The following is a 12,971-nucleotide window of genomic DNA, read 5'->3' as shown; positions in this document are numbered from 1 at the left end:
TGCTTTGATCTGTTTATTATCCCTTATAATCACTTAATATCTATCTTTTGTAGTTAATAAACTTGTTTTTGTCTTGTCTAAAACCAGTGTGTGGAAATCATAACTGAGGGCAGAAAGCTGTTGCCTCTCTTTCTCCACACTGAGGGAGGGGGCGAATTTTATGAGCGTACACTGTACAGTTTTCTGTGCAGTGCAAGAGGGTATAATTTTGGGCTTACAGGCCAAAGGGGTGGGCGTGTGCCTTGGGAACTGGGAAGTGCCTTAGCTGAGCCTTCCCATGCAGAGCTGATCTCAGCATGTGTGTGTAGCCGCATACGTATTAAAAAAAAATTGTAAATCCCCAAGCCCACTGATGTTACATGACTTGACTGAAGACGTTTCATACTGCAACAGAAATGAGATGCTAGCATACATTTACGGAAAGAGCATTAGAAATTATCAGAGCAGAAAACTATCAACATCACCAAAATTATTTTAAAATGAGTTAACGTGGTTAGAATAACTACACACATTTGTGTGATCATTAAAAAAAAAAATCTTAAAATATGGTATAAAGGTGTCTAAGTAGAAGCATTTCATTGGTTGATATGGTACTTACAATGGACTGTCACATGGCTGCGTTTCTACGGAGGAACATGGTGTTGTCCCTTCACTGTAAAACAGACAAGGTACTACATTACAAGATACCTAAGAATTCCATCAATACATCCTATTGGTACAGAATTCCTATCTTCTCAACTAGTGAATTTTAACTCTCTCTTTTTTCACCTGAATGGCTGTATATTACCAAAAATCAAATCTTTCCTCTGTCATCTCCTGTTATAAAAGAAGAAAGGGTGGGAGTGAACTCAAGAAGCAGGGCAAAGATTTCCTACATCACTTCAAGCACCGCAGGCTAACCAACATATTCAGGAATTGAGTCTGAGTAAATTAGGAGGTCATAGCACGCGTAACAGTCTCACATGCCATTGCAAGAAATTAAGACACATGCAGGCTATAATGGGAACTCTGGCAATGAGCTGGGTCACAGCGATTGTCTTTAAAAATAGAGAAAATGAACAAGAAATGAGATTCACATTGCTTACGGCTAGAGTTACATGAGTAACAGCACGGCATGAAGAAATATGGGAACCAGTGGAAGAGTGTGAAGGAGGGAGGGAGAGCAGAGAAAGACAGAGGCCCTGATTCAGGAAAACACTTAAGCACAAGCTGTTCTGAGTGGAGATGCTTTCCTGGATCAGGGCCAAAGAAAGCACGCTTCAACATTTGTCTGCTCTAGTTTGTACACTAAAATCAAAGACAATCTTATATCAATGAGATTTCACGGCATTTGGATTCCTAACCTCCCATAGTACTATAGATAAAAATAATGGTTGAGATCTTCAAAAGCCAGCTAAGGAATTTAGATAAAACACCTCTCATTAGCTTTACTGGGAGTTCTGTGGCTAAGGCTGTAATCCTCTAGCTGGCTTTAAAAATCTCCTTAGTAAGATCTGCACTCACTCAATGCCTCAGGCTAGAAAAACCCAGTTTCATTGTCATATGCCAGCCTCAAGGGAATCTACCTCTCAGACTTCTTGAAAACTGAGATGTGTCTTCTTCCTGGTAGCTTATTTACGACTCCCGTGACCAGTACTGGCTAGTCATTCTTGGTTTCGGTTTGGCAGTGCTTCGCAAGAATTTTTTTAAATCTCTGACTGCAAATCGCTTACAGCAAATTAACACTACATATTACGATATTGCATCTAAAACTAAGCTATTTATATAAAGTAAAAACAATTATCCTGATTCTCCACTGCATTACATCAGTTTTATGTTCATCCCTGTCTTAAAGGGGGAAATGGAGCCAGCCACACACCCGCCATAATTAATTAGTTGCTTCCCAGACTGAGGGGCATGGCTAAGGCAGGTCACGCGGCAGCTTAATGGACACCTAGGCCTTGTAAAAGGGCTGTGGGAGATCAGTCTTCCCTGTGGAACCAGAGGGAATGGGTAGGCTCCTATGTAAGCTTCTGAGCCAGGGTCTGCAGGAGAAGGGTACTTCAGGGCAGTGGCTCTCAACCTTTCCAGACTACTGTACCCCTTTCAGGAGTCTGATTGGTCTTGCATGCCCCTAAATTTCACCTCACTTAAAAACGACTTGTTTACAAAATCAGACAGTGTGCTGTGATGCTTCTATTACTGAAAAATTGATTACAGTCTCACTTTTACCATATAATCATAAAATAAATCAACTGGAAGATAATATTGTACTTACATTTCAGTGTATAGTATATGGAGCAGTCTAAACAAATCATTGCCTGTAGGAAAGTTTAGTTTGTACTCACTTAGCTTGTGCTTTTTATGTAGCCTGTTGTAAGGCTAGGCAAATATCTAGATGAGTTGATGTACCCCCTGGAAGACCTCTGTGCACTCCCAGAGGGTGCAGGTACCCGTGGTTGAGAACCACTGCTTCAGTGGAACCAGCCTGGGGACCCGGTGCTCTACAAGAGCAGAGCCCAGCAGGGGCTCAGAACAATACCGTAGGGGCTGAGTGCTCTCTCTCAGAGCCGTAAAGACTCTCAAAGATAGCCCAGAAACTGGGAACAGGTCCCCAAGGGTGGGGTGAAGAGAAACCTGCAAAGAGTAGAACCACCTTTTTGTTAGTTGGGACTTCTTAGTTGGACATTTGCTACCCCAGAAGGGGTTAACTTTTGTTTATGACTTGGCCAGAAGGCTAAGCAATAGCTCTAATAGTAGCACTGGCTGATGTGTGCTGAGGGGACACAATCTCAGGGAAGGAACTGAGACAGGGAGCACCTATCATGCCACATTCAGCCAGTTGGGGGCGCTATGGGGCAACTGGTCCCCACAACAATTCTATTAATTTCAATGCCTTCTTTGTCAGCACGCACGTAGCACACTATTGGTGCTATAATGAACAACAATAATAGAAATGCGAAAACAAATGGGTTTGGTGATCATATAGTTCAATCCCAGATGGATGTTAGAATATGTGACAGTGCTAGTTTGAAGAAACAGACTTAATACTCGAATTGCCCAGTCACTAACAAACACAATTTCACTTAACATTTTCTAACAGAACTTTGACTTTACATACCAGTTAGAAATAGTTTGTAATAACTATACCTCACTTCACTTGCAACTTCTGGTTTAGGCTGCGCGTTTACTTTTTCTGTAGCGGCTTCTGAGCTTTCAGGTGCTGGTGGAAAAGCGGGGATTGAAACTTGCAAGATGCTGGTGTGAATTTGTAGTGAATTCTAAAAGAAGGAAGGATACATCATTACAATGGGAAAAACTACACAATCACTGTATGAAAATAGAAATCAAATACATCAGCGATAAAAATAAAAGTCTGACTCAGGCATAGGGTTCAATTCATTTTCTTTTTACTATAAACATAGTTTAGTGCTTATAAAGATGGGCCAGGCTGACAACACTGGTGCTTAAAATCCTCTGTTAGTATACAGAGCAGGTATAACAGGATGGATAAAAGCAACATAAGCCTCCTCATGCTGCCAAGTCAATGTGTCTCCCTTATGGACCCCTCTATGACATGAAATAATAGTTCACTCTCCATCTCTGTTCAGTCCTTGGCTGCTCTGAGATTTCCATCAAGGATGCCAACTATTTAAGCTATTTTTTTTCTTTTAAATGTAAAGTGCCTCTTTTTGGCTCTAAGCACTAAGGCCCTGATTCAGCAAAGCATTTAAACACACACTTAAGGTCTCTGCTGAATCTGGGCTTCAGGTCTAATCCTATAATTTATTTACGCATGCACAGCTTTATGCATGAGACGTATCCCATTGGGTTCAATGGGACTACTCATCCACATAACAGTAAAACGTATCCATAGCATTAAAATTAAAAGACAAAAACAGAACTTGGAAAATTCCTATGGAATTTAATAGAAAACAAACTCTCTCATAGGTTATTTGAAACATCCTGTAGGATTCAATAGAAAATTATAAGCTTGCTCTTCATTTCTATAGCCTGGTTCAAAAAATCCTGTACAAAGTTATTTTCTATTAAATTTTAGAGGGATTTTAAAAGAAATTTCTCTAACTTCCTATTAAATATCTCTATAATGTTAATAGTTGAATTCACTTTATGCATTTGTGTAAATCCATCCCTGGTCAATGAAACCCTTAAATAGGTGTAACTTAAACACATGAATAAAATCCCATTATATGCAACTTCAGTGGGATGTGACCCTGTGTTTAAGTGATTTGCTGAACTGAGGCCCAAACTGAGAGGCACAATATATCAACTAACAAATACAAAAGGTAAGAGAAAATTATACTTTTAATTTTCAATTTTTATTATCTCTGATATTAACAAACATAAGAAACAGTTTAAATACATGATGTATAACAGGACAGTACCACATCAGCTAAAAAGATCTCCAATATTTTACAATGCAAATGCAAGACATTTTTGTGAATGAAAGTGCTGGCAAAATGCAGCTGGGTTTCTCCACCATCTCCACCTGTTATGTCTTGTCTTATACTTAAATTGTAAGCTCTTTGGGGCCGGGATTTGGGCTGGCTCTGTACAGCCTTTAGTACACTGGGGTCCCAGTCTGTGATGAGGGCTTCTAGGTGCTACAGTAATACATTTCACCATTGTTCTCAATTTCTTTAAAAGAGAATCAAGAAAACGATGTATGCATATATAAATTCAACTCCTGGACGCAAACACCCTATTCCAAGCTGTTCAGAGTTTTCCAGAAGGCAGAAGCACCAGACTTGTAAATATACTAAATAAAAATTAGGGACATAAATAATCCCACTACACAAATGAGTAACTTTTCACACATGAGCAGTCCCATAAAAGTCAACAAGACTTTTACTCACAGGTTATCTCAGTGTAAGATATTGCCTATACATAACTGTCATGATACAGTACTCTTTCTTAGTGCTCAATCTTGCACGGCCTGTTCACCCGGATCTCCAGCTGAAGGAATGCAGGGCCAACCAAGCCCTAGGTTTAAAGGGACATCAACTCAAAAGAATCACACCTCTCTGAAATTTTCTGATCCACTGTTACAAGGTACCCTGAAGATTACTGTAAATGAAACATTTGTGTGTGGGAGATGGACTGGGGAGAGCCGTGGAAGAACATAGTATGTTTCAGTTTGCTTGCTTAGTGCATTTGGTTTACAGCTATTTTCACTCGTTTTCCCTGTATAATCAGCTAGTTCCTCATTTTGCATGAGTGCTTTGAGGGGAGAGATAAATATTTTAAATACAGGAAAACATGCTTCTAAAATCAAGGATGTTGGCAGGGGGCATATCATGAACTACTTATAACTCATTTCTGGAAATGGAGAAGATACCAAGTAGACTGCACCCCCTTAAATATACTATAGTATATATTTTAACTGATTTAAAATAGTCTCAAATTTACTACAGGTAAGTGAAAATAAACTTTTCAATAAGATTTTACATAAAATCAGTGAGAATACTGTTTCAGAAACTTCCTTCTATTTGATATTAAAATCATTCCTGGACATTTTAATGAAAATTAAATATGATTTTGTGTTTATACAAAATTTGGGGTTGGCGGCTTTCAAACAAATTCTATACTAGTAAGGACTTTCCAAACAAAATGGGGATGTTTTACTGAAACTGCCTAACAAGCAAGAAAACTTAAAGAGGCAGGGGGCTGGTTTCTGTAATGCAAATACAGCACGAGTAACGTTGTCAAGTAGTGATACATTGAGAGAAAATAGAGAACAATACCTCTTCATCAACAGTGGTGTTAAACTCTTCATGGCTCGGAGAGCTGATTACTGGGACAGGAGATGGGCTTTTCTCTTGATCAGTTAAACTCTGCATGTCCAATAAAACCGCTGAAACAGAGCCTGAATTTAAAAACTCTTCACATTCACCTTCTTTGCCTAATAGAAGAGAGATGCAAACATACTGGCTTTAGTTTGGTGCATATGAGTATTGTTCTCACAGAGGACAAAGCCAGGACTTTTATTTCTGCTCAATAGGACAACAGGGTGGGTGGGTGACGGTGATAGGAGGAGACAGGGTATAAGGGTGGGATGGCTGGCTTCTTTAACCCCTTTGTGACTGGCATCATGATTTTTCAACACAGATTCAAGTAAAACTCCACCAATAACAAAAATACATCAGTGCTTAACAGCAGGAGCTCCAATTCCAGCAGTACCAAAGCAGGACATAAGTATTGATACCCCCATAGGAAGCTATAGGATCGTTTTTGTTGCCGTGCCCATATAACAAAAGGCAAGCAAAGTTTCACACTGTGAGCCAAATCCTTAACTGGTATAATTCGGCATAGTTTCATTGGCTTTAATGGAACTATGCCAACTTCCAGCTGAAGAACTGGCCCTATAAATCCATATTTGGAAATATGATGTCTAGGCAATGTTAGGCAAAAACTCTGCACAATAATGATCCAATTGGATTTTTTTTTAAAAATCCAAGATCCAAGAGGGTTGAATTTCTTTCAAGTCATACAGTTAGTGGACTCCAGATAGATTCTTCAAGGTTTATTTGAGGTTCCTGAGGAACCTGAATGCACAATCCTCATTTAAACGCATGGGGTGAGATGTTTTGCTGTGCCATTAAGAGGCAGGGCACAGCACATTGAGGCTAGAGGAAAGGGACCAATGGTGGCTTGGTGCCCTCCCAATTCTGGACTACTGTGGAGGCCCCTGAATTAAGGTAGCTCTGAAAGGCTGCTTGTCTCCAGCTGCCTACGGTAGCAGCACTGCCCAGAATCCCCACTGTGCTTCATGCTGTGGCCCTGCCCCATCCTACTCCTGTCCACGTTCATATACATCCAAAGCAGGGCTTATGGTGGGGCTCACATGGGGCAGTGTAAAAGCCAGCTCATACAACCCTGAGCTGGGGGAACCTCCCCTAGCTGGGTCCGGTTGTCTAATGACTCATTTACGCAACTGTAGCAGCATCAAAGAGCCACAGTGGACAGAAGCATCCTGCTCATGCAACTATTTTTCTTAATTACAACAGCAGAAACCCCCTCCCTCCACATGAGCATCTCAGTGGGTTCCTTGTCAACATGTTGAACATTCTTGGTGTTCATTAATGTATCAAACTCCAAAACACTGCACACAGATGCTTCTTTTCCCCTCCTCACTGCACCAAAAAGAAACAGACATGTTTGTCTCAAATGTAAGATGAAGAATCAAAATCTGTCTCCATTGTGCCATCTGAGCCAAAATGGTGAACAAAGCTCAATGCAGTAAATAACTGGAAAAAGAACAGTCAAGATCGATTACTGTGCTAGCTTCTAAATAAGAAAAAAAAAAACCCTGCCAGTTTTTACAGTGCCACAAATCAATGGTGTCTCAGTCTGCCAATTCCCTACCATGTTAGCGTTTGTATAGTCGGCTTTCGTGACCGCGTTGCCTTTCTTTAACTGGTTCAGTCATATTGAAAGGCATGGATTTTTACTCTTCTGATCAATACCAAAGTACCACATGGCTGACAATGACAAGAAAAAGCACTGGGGCATTCACAGCGCTGTGTTTCTAGAACCTCTAATTTATTGTCAAAGTAAAATCTCAACCTTACTGCCCCTTTTTCTCTAGCCGAAAACACTGTGTTCTGTGAAGCACACAAGAAATAAAATACACTTTTATCATTTCCCGTGGCATGTGGAGTATCACAAATGTACACTACTGAATCCTGGCTTCAAAACCTCTCTGTCTCTCTGTGTCTCCACTATTAAATAAGTTGCTCTGTCATACAAACCTTTGCTCTTTTCACATAAATGCTGGCCTGTTAAACCCAGGGCTGTGAGTTCAATCCTTGAGGGGGCCATTTAGGGAACTGGAGTAGAAATCTGGGGATTGGTCCTGCTTTGAGCAGGGGGTTGGACTAGATGACCTCCTGAGGTCCCTTACAACCCTGATATTCTATGATTCTAGATGGTCCTATTAAATGCTCAAATTTCATGATATAGGCATATGAAGCTTGTATATAGTGACATGCAAGCTGGGGTCAATGACACTAGTAAATAAATTGCCCACCATGAGGAGCTGAGTGCTCTCAGCTCCGGGAAAGATCATGCTCTTACATCCTGATCCGAAGCCCACCGAAGTCAATGGAATGACTGGTATTGACTTCAGTGGGCTTAGGGTCAGGCTCTCAGTAGAATCATAGAATATCAGGGCTGGATGGGACCTCAGGAGGTCATCTAGTCCAACACCCTGCTCAAAGCAGGACCAATCCCCAGACCCAATGGCCCCATTAAGGATTGAACTCACAACAGTAAGTGAGGAATGATTGTTTTCACCATGCAACTTGTCTAAATAGGAATTTGTAAAAGTGCTTCAATGTGTATTATGTAGGACGATGATGTAAAGCAGCACACTCACTATTCGATTGATAGTAAGGCATTTCAGTGATCACTGATATAACGCAACTGCTTCTTATGGGTGGCAAAGGCAGCATGAACTGGTGATTTTCCTTAGTGCATTGCAACAGGGGCAGAGCTAAGGTAGTTTGGGTGCCTTACTTCAAAAATGAAACCTTAACACCAAGTTTTTCATTTGTATTTAACTCCAATATTTGGAAAGGTCAAATGCACTCAAACCACAAACACCCCCCTCCCACTCTATCTTCACCTTCATGAAATTTTTGTGTGGGAATTTCTCACTCTTTTCTTTAAAAATGGTCCTAGGAGCTGCCGGGGAGGAGTCTTGCTCCTACAAACCCTTTGAGGGCCAGGAGATCTAACAGCTCATAGGCCGCAGAGTATCCTGCAAATCACAGTCTGTCCGTCCCACCCCCACCCCAATCCTGTGCTGACTTCGTAAGATCCAATTCTTATGAATCTCTGGAAGTCCTCAGGGTGAGGGCTCCTTTTCTGAAGCGTATAGGAGCAGCACAGTAGTGAGACTTCCCTCCAGTCTATTTCCGAATGGGTGGGACTCTCCTCCTAAGGCTTGTGGAAGTGAGGTTGCAGGTGGCTTTTGAGTCAGCAAAATGTGGGGTGTAGAAGGGAGGGGAAGAGTCCTGCTGCTAACTCACAGGCTTTGCAGTCTATCCCTGGGCAGGCCCGGGTCAGAGGATCCCCAGGCACAGGTATTTTACTGAGCCCCTCAGAGCCGCAAGTTAGCCTGTGCAACAGCACTACTTGGTCAGGAACCCTCCCACTGCCTTGCAGTGTTACAGACTCCCCAGGCTTCCAGCCTGTCTTTGATCTGGTTCCTCTAACCACAGCCTGTCCCAAAACACAGTTTCAGCGCTGCCCTCGGTCCAGACCCAACTCTACTGTGGCTTCAACCCTTGGTGCCTGTTCTTGGCCAAAGCTTCAACCAGTAGGCCTCACCTGCCTAGAACCCAGAGCCTGACATATTGTCCTTAAGTCTATCGGCCACATATTTCCCCTTGATTCCTTTGCTTCCCTTATCCATTTTCTACAATTCCTAACTTGTGATTTATATTATAAACTTCCTCTTTCTTCCATTTGTTTGTTTATATATTATATAATTAATTTTTATAGCTGCTTTCTCTTCTCCTCTAAACTAGGGAGTTTTTAAACTAGCATGGCCTTCTTCTGCGATGGTGGCTTTTTGGGCATCTTGTAAGGTGTCTTAAATGATTCCCAAATTATGAGTCACATTTTTCTGATTAATTTGTTCCTCCTGGCTGATCTGGCTTATAATTGTTTTCAGCTTTGTGAAACTGGCCCTATTAAAGCACTATGTATATTTATCACTGGTCTGGACTTTACTCTGCACATTTTAAATGTGACCAAAATCATCACGGGTACCTAACATGTAGAGAGTGATGAACTTCTTCCCCTCTCCCTTTGCAGTCCAGGCCCTACACAGGAACTCTCAGGGACTAAAAAACCTGAACCCGGCAGTGCCATGAGTTAGCTATTCTGCCCCCTGTCCAGCGCCAATCTTCACTCCCTGAGCGTCTCAGTGGGGCCTCCAAAGTCCCACCCCCAGCAACCTTAGAAATCCCCAATTTTTATAAGACTTAAAACAAGAGCCCAGCGAGCATCCTAAGTCATGTCCTCCAGAGGGAGGATGTGATCCTGCAGCCACATGCTGGCTCCAGAGGATGTGATGTGGATGGGGAGAGCCCAAGCCTGGCTCTCTCCTGCCCATCGCCTATTGCTACAGCCGCTCTAGCAGCTCTCAGACTTCCCCAGTGCAATGTGTGATGCTGCTGCTGTGGTGGTAGTGGTGAGCTCAGCTCTTTAGAATGTTCATGTCCGGTTATTACTTTGGCAGGCTACCAATTCTCCCTAAGGAACACAAGCAAAAGAGGGGGAATGGTTATTTTTAAGTTAAACCTCGATGGAATTTCATGGGACAAAGAAAAGGAACTTTCCTAGCCCAAGGACTTTCCCTTTGCTGAATTTCAAAAGCCTGTGGCATTCAATTGGAAGTGACAGAGCTTCTTCCAAAAAAGTCACAAGAATCTTTTAAAATGGAAAGCGTCAGGCACCCTAAATGTGTGCAGTTTAAATGCCAGCAATGTGGGAAACCTTTGTACTTGCACTGTACCTTTTTTCCCCTGAGCCAATATTACCATGTCTTGCACTTTCTTATACCGATTCAGGGATTGTCGCAGCTCTTCTATCTTCCGATCCTAAAAGAAAGGAAGCATCCATCTTGTGATTGTGATTTCTTTTATGAAGAGTCAAAAATGAGAAATAAAAACCTAAATAAATTAAATTGTCTAACAGATTTAAAGAAAAGAGGATAAAAGCTCAGAGCCTGAAGAGTGCCGGAAATATAAACCTGGATTTATATTTGGTGAAAACTGGTTTCTGTACAAAGGATATAACCAAAACTCAGGATCTAAATACGGAGGATTCGAACACCCACAAACTTTAACGGGGATCTCAAATTTTGCAGCATCATCCCCTCTCCAAAAGAAAACTAAAACACCATATTTTACGTATACAGGAACTCCCCACTTAAAGTCATCGCAATTAACGTTTCATTGTTACGTTGCTGATCAATTAGGGAACATGCTCGTTTAAAGTTGTGCAATGCTCCCTTTTAATGTCATTTGGCAGCCGCCTGCTTTGTCCACTGCTTGCAGGAACAGCAGCCTGTTACAGCTAGCTGGTGGAGGCTTGGAACCAGGGTGGACCAGCAGCCCCCCTATCATCTCTCCACTCCCCTAAGTGCCCTGTGCAGCAGCTGCCCATCAGGCTAGCAATTGCAGCTGTCCCTCTCCTCACTGCCATGTGCTGCTCCTGCTCTCTGCCTTGGAGCTGCTCCCTGAGACTCTTGCTTGCTGTGCGGGGGGAGGGGAAGAAGAGGAAGGCTGTCAGGGTGTCCCTCCCCCCTGCACCCCACTTACTTCATCTTCCATAGAGCAGGGGGGGACAGATGAGTGTGTGTGTGTGTGTGTGTGTGTGTGCGTGTGCGCACGCGCGTGTATTATATAAAGTCTTGTCTGGTGAAAAAAATTTCCCTGGAATCTAACCTCCTCATTTACATTAATTCTTATGGGGAAATTGCATTCGTTTAACATCGTTTTGCCTAAAGTCGCATTTTTCAGGAACACAACCACAATGTTAAGTGAGGAGTTACCGTATATATATAAAAAATATGGTGTTTTAGTTTTCTTTTTCTATATACAGTTAGCGTACCCTCTGCCATTTTTTAAAAAAAGGATACGCAGGCTATTGATTTAGAGGCTTAGATGACTAGTAGGGCCAAGTTCTCAAAAGACATCTGCAAAATTTACACAAACCCATATGTATACATAAAACGATATGTGCATCTGCGAATGGTGCACATCCATATTCCACAGGTGCTATATACTTTATAGAATGCTCCTTTTCAGATTTGGCCCAGAATAATTCATGGCACTTATATGTAGAGCTTTACATTTTCAAAGTACTTTACAAGATAGGTCTTGAGCTGCAAACCTTTACTCATGCGAGTAGTCTCACTGAATTCAGTGGCGCTACTTGTGTGAGTAAGGATTACTTGCATGGACAAGATTTGCAGCATGCAACTTGTAAGTGCCTATTTGTGGTGGGTCAGAAGCAATTGCAATACACCTATTGACTTCAATGAGAACAGACTTGGACGCTTACTAATTAAATCTTCAAAATGTAACAATTTACATGATGCCCATGTGCTGATCGTACTAGAGGTGTAACTTCACACAATGAACAAATGCTGAACTAATGACTGTTTTGCTACCTTTTCTTCATTCGCTGCCATTAGAGACTCTACAGCCTTCTTCATTTTCTGTACCTCTATATCTAAAAATACACAACACAATTGCACAAGTTAGATTAAATGAGAGAGTAAATAGAAGAAAGAAAACATCCTGACAATTTCTGAAGCTATGTTTACAAGAAATAAACAAACAAAATGCAAACCACTAAAATTATTTCCATCGGAAATCGATTCACAATCGATTCTCTATGGAAGCAGTTTTCAACAACTAAATGACTGAATTTAGCAAATATTCATATCTAAAACCATCCTAAGAAAACTGAAAAAATCAATCAGTGATACCTTTCCTGTGTTATTTCAATCCTTTAAATAATGGAGTAATTATAACGAAGAGCTCCAAAATAAAAACATTACAACAGGAGTGCAATAAAACAGTCCTTCATTATGACAACAGCCAAACATTCCATAGGGCATTTTATCAACCCAACTATACAAAGCAATGGAATTAAGCAATGGATTGTGGGACATGGGGAGAAAAGCATTGTGTCATGAGGCTTAGTCGTAGCCCAGAATGGATGAGAACAGCATGATGGAATGGTTTATGTATTCACTGTGATGCGCAGTCATGCCAGAATGTGTGTTGTAGTTTAGACATGGAAAAGGATCCTCAAAACAGAGATTACCAACTGTGCTTCATCTATAATCCTCACTTACAAAATATGTAAACGCCATAATGTAAATATGTAGAAAGAGGGAGGGTTATTTGTTTTTTTTAAGAGGTGGGGATGTTCTTTGTTTCCATTAG

General features: G+C 41.4%; 1 protein-coding gene across 1 annotated transcript in view; it reads right to left on the bottom strand.

Annotated features, from left to right (window-relative positions):
* The window catches only part of PPFIBP1 (PPFIA binding protein 1), a 174,080-nt gene that overhangs the window by 32,810 nt on the left and 128,299 nt on the right, over positions 1-12,971 (bottom strand). The window contains exons 8-12 of the mRNA XM_050936387.1: positions 12,188-12,249; positions 10,526-10,610; positions 5,745-5,902; positions 3,130-3,260; positions 599-652 (exon numbers count right to left, since the gene is read on the bottom strand). Of these exons, the coding sequence (XP_050792344.1) occupies positions 599-652; positions 3,130-3,260; positions 5,745-5,902; positions 10,526-10,610; positions 12,188-12,249 (490 nt within the window). The remainder of the gene's footprint in view (positions 1-598; positions 653-3,129; positions 3,261-5,744; positions 5,903-10,525; positions 10,611-12,187; positions 12,250-12,971) is intronic.

Source organism: Gopherus flavomarginatus, chromosome 1 (genome assembly GCF_025201925.1).
Source record: "Gopherus flavomarginatus isolate rGopFla2 chromosome 1, rGopFla2.mat.asm, whole genome shotgun sequence".
NCBI classification, from domain to species: domain Eukaryota; kingdom Metazoa; phylum Chordata; order Testudines; family Testudinidae; genus Gopherus; species Gopherus flavomarginatus.
The sequence above is the reverse complement of the archived record's forward strand: the minus strand, read 5'-3'. Positions and strand labels throughout refer to the sequence as shown.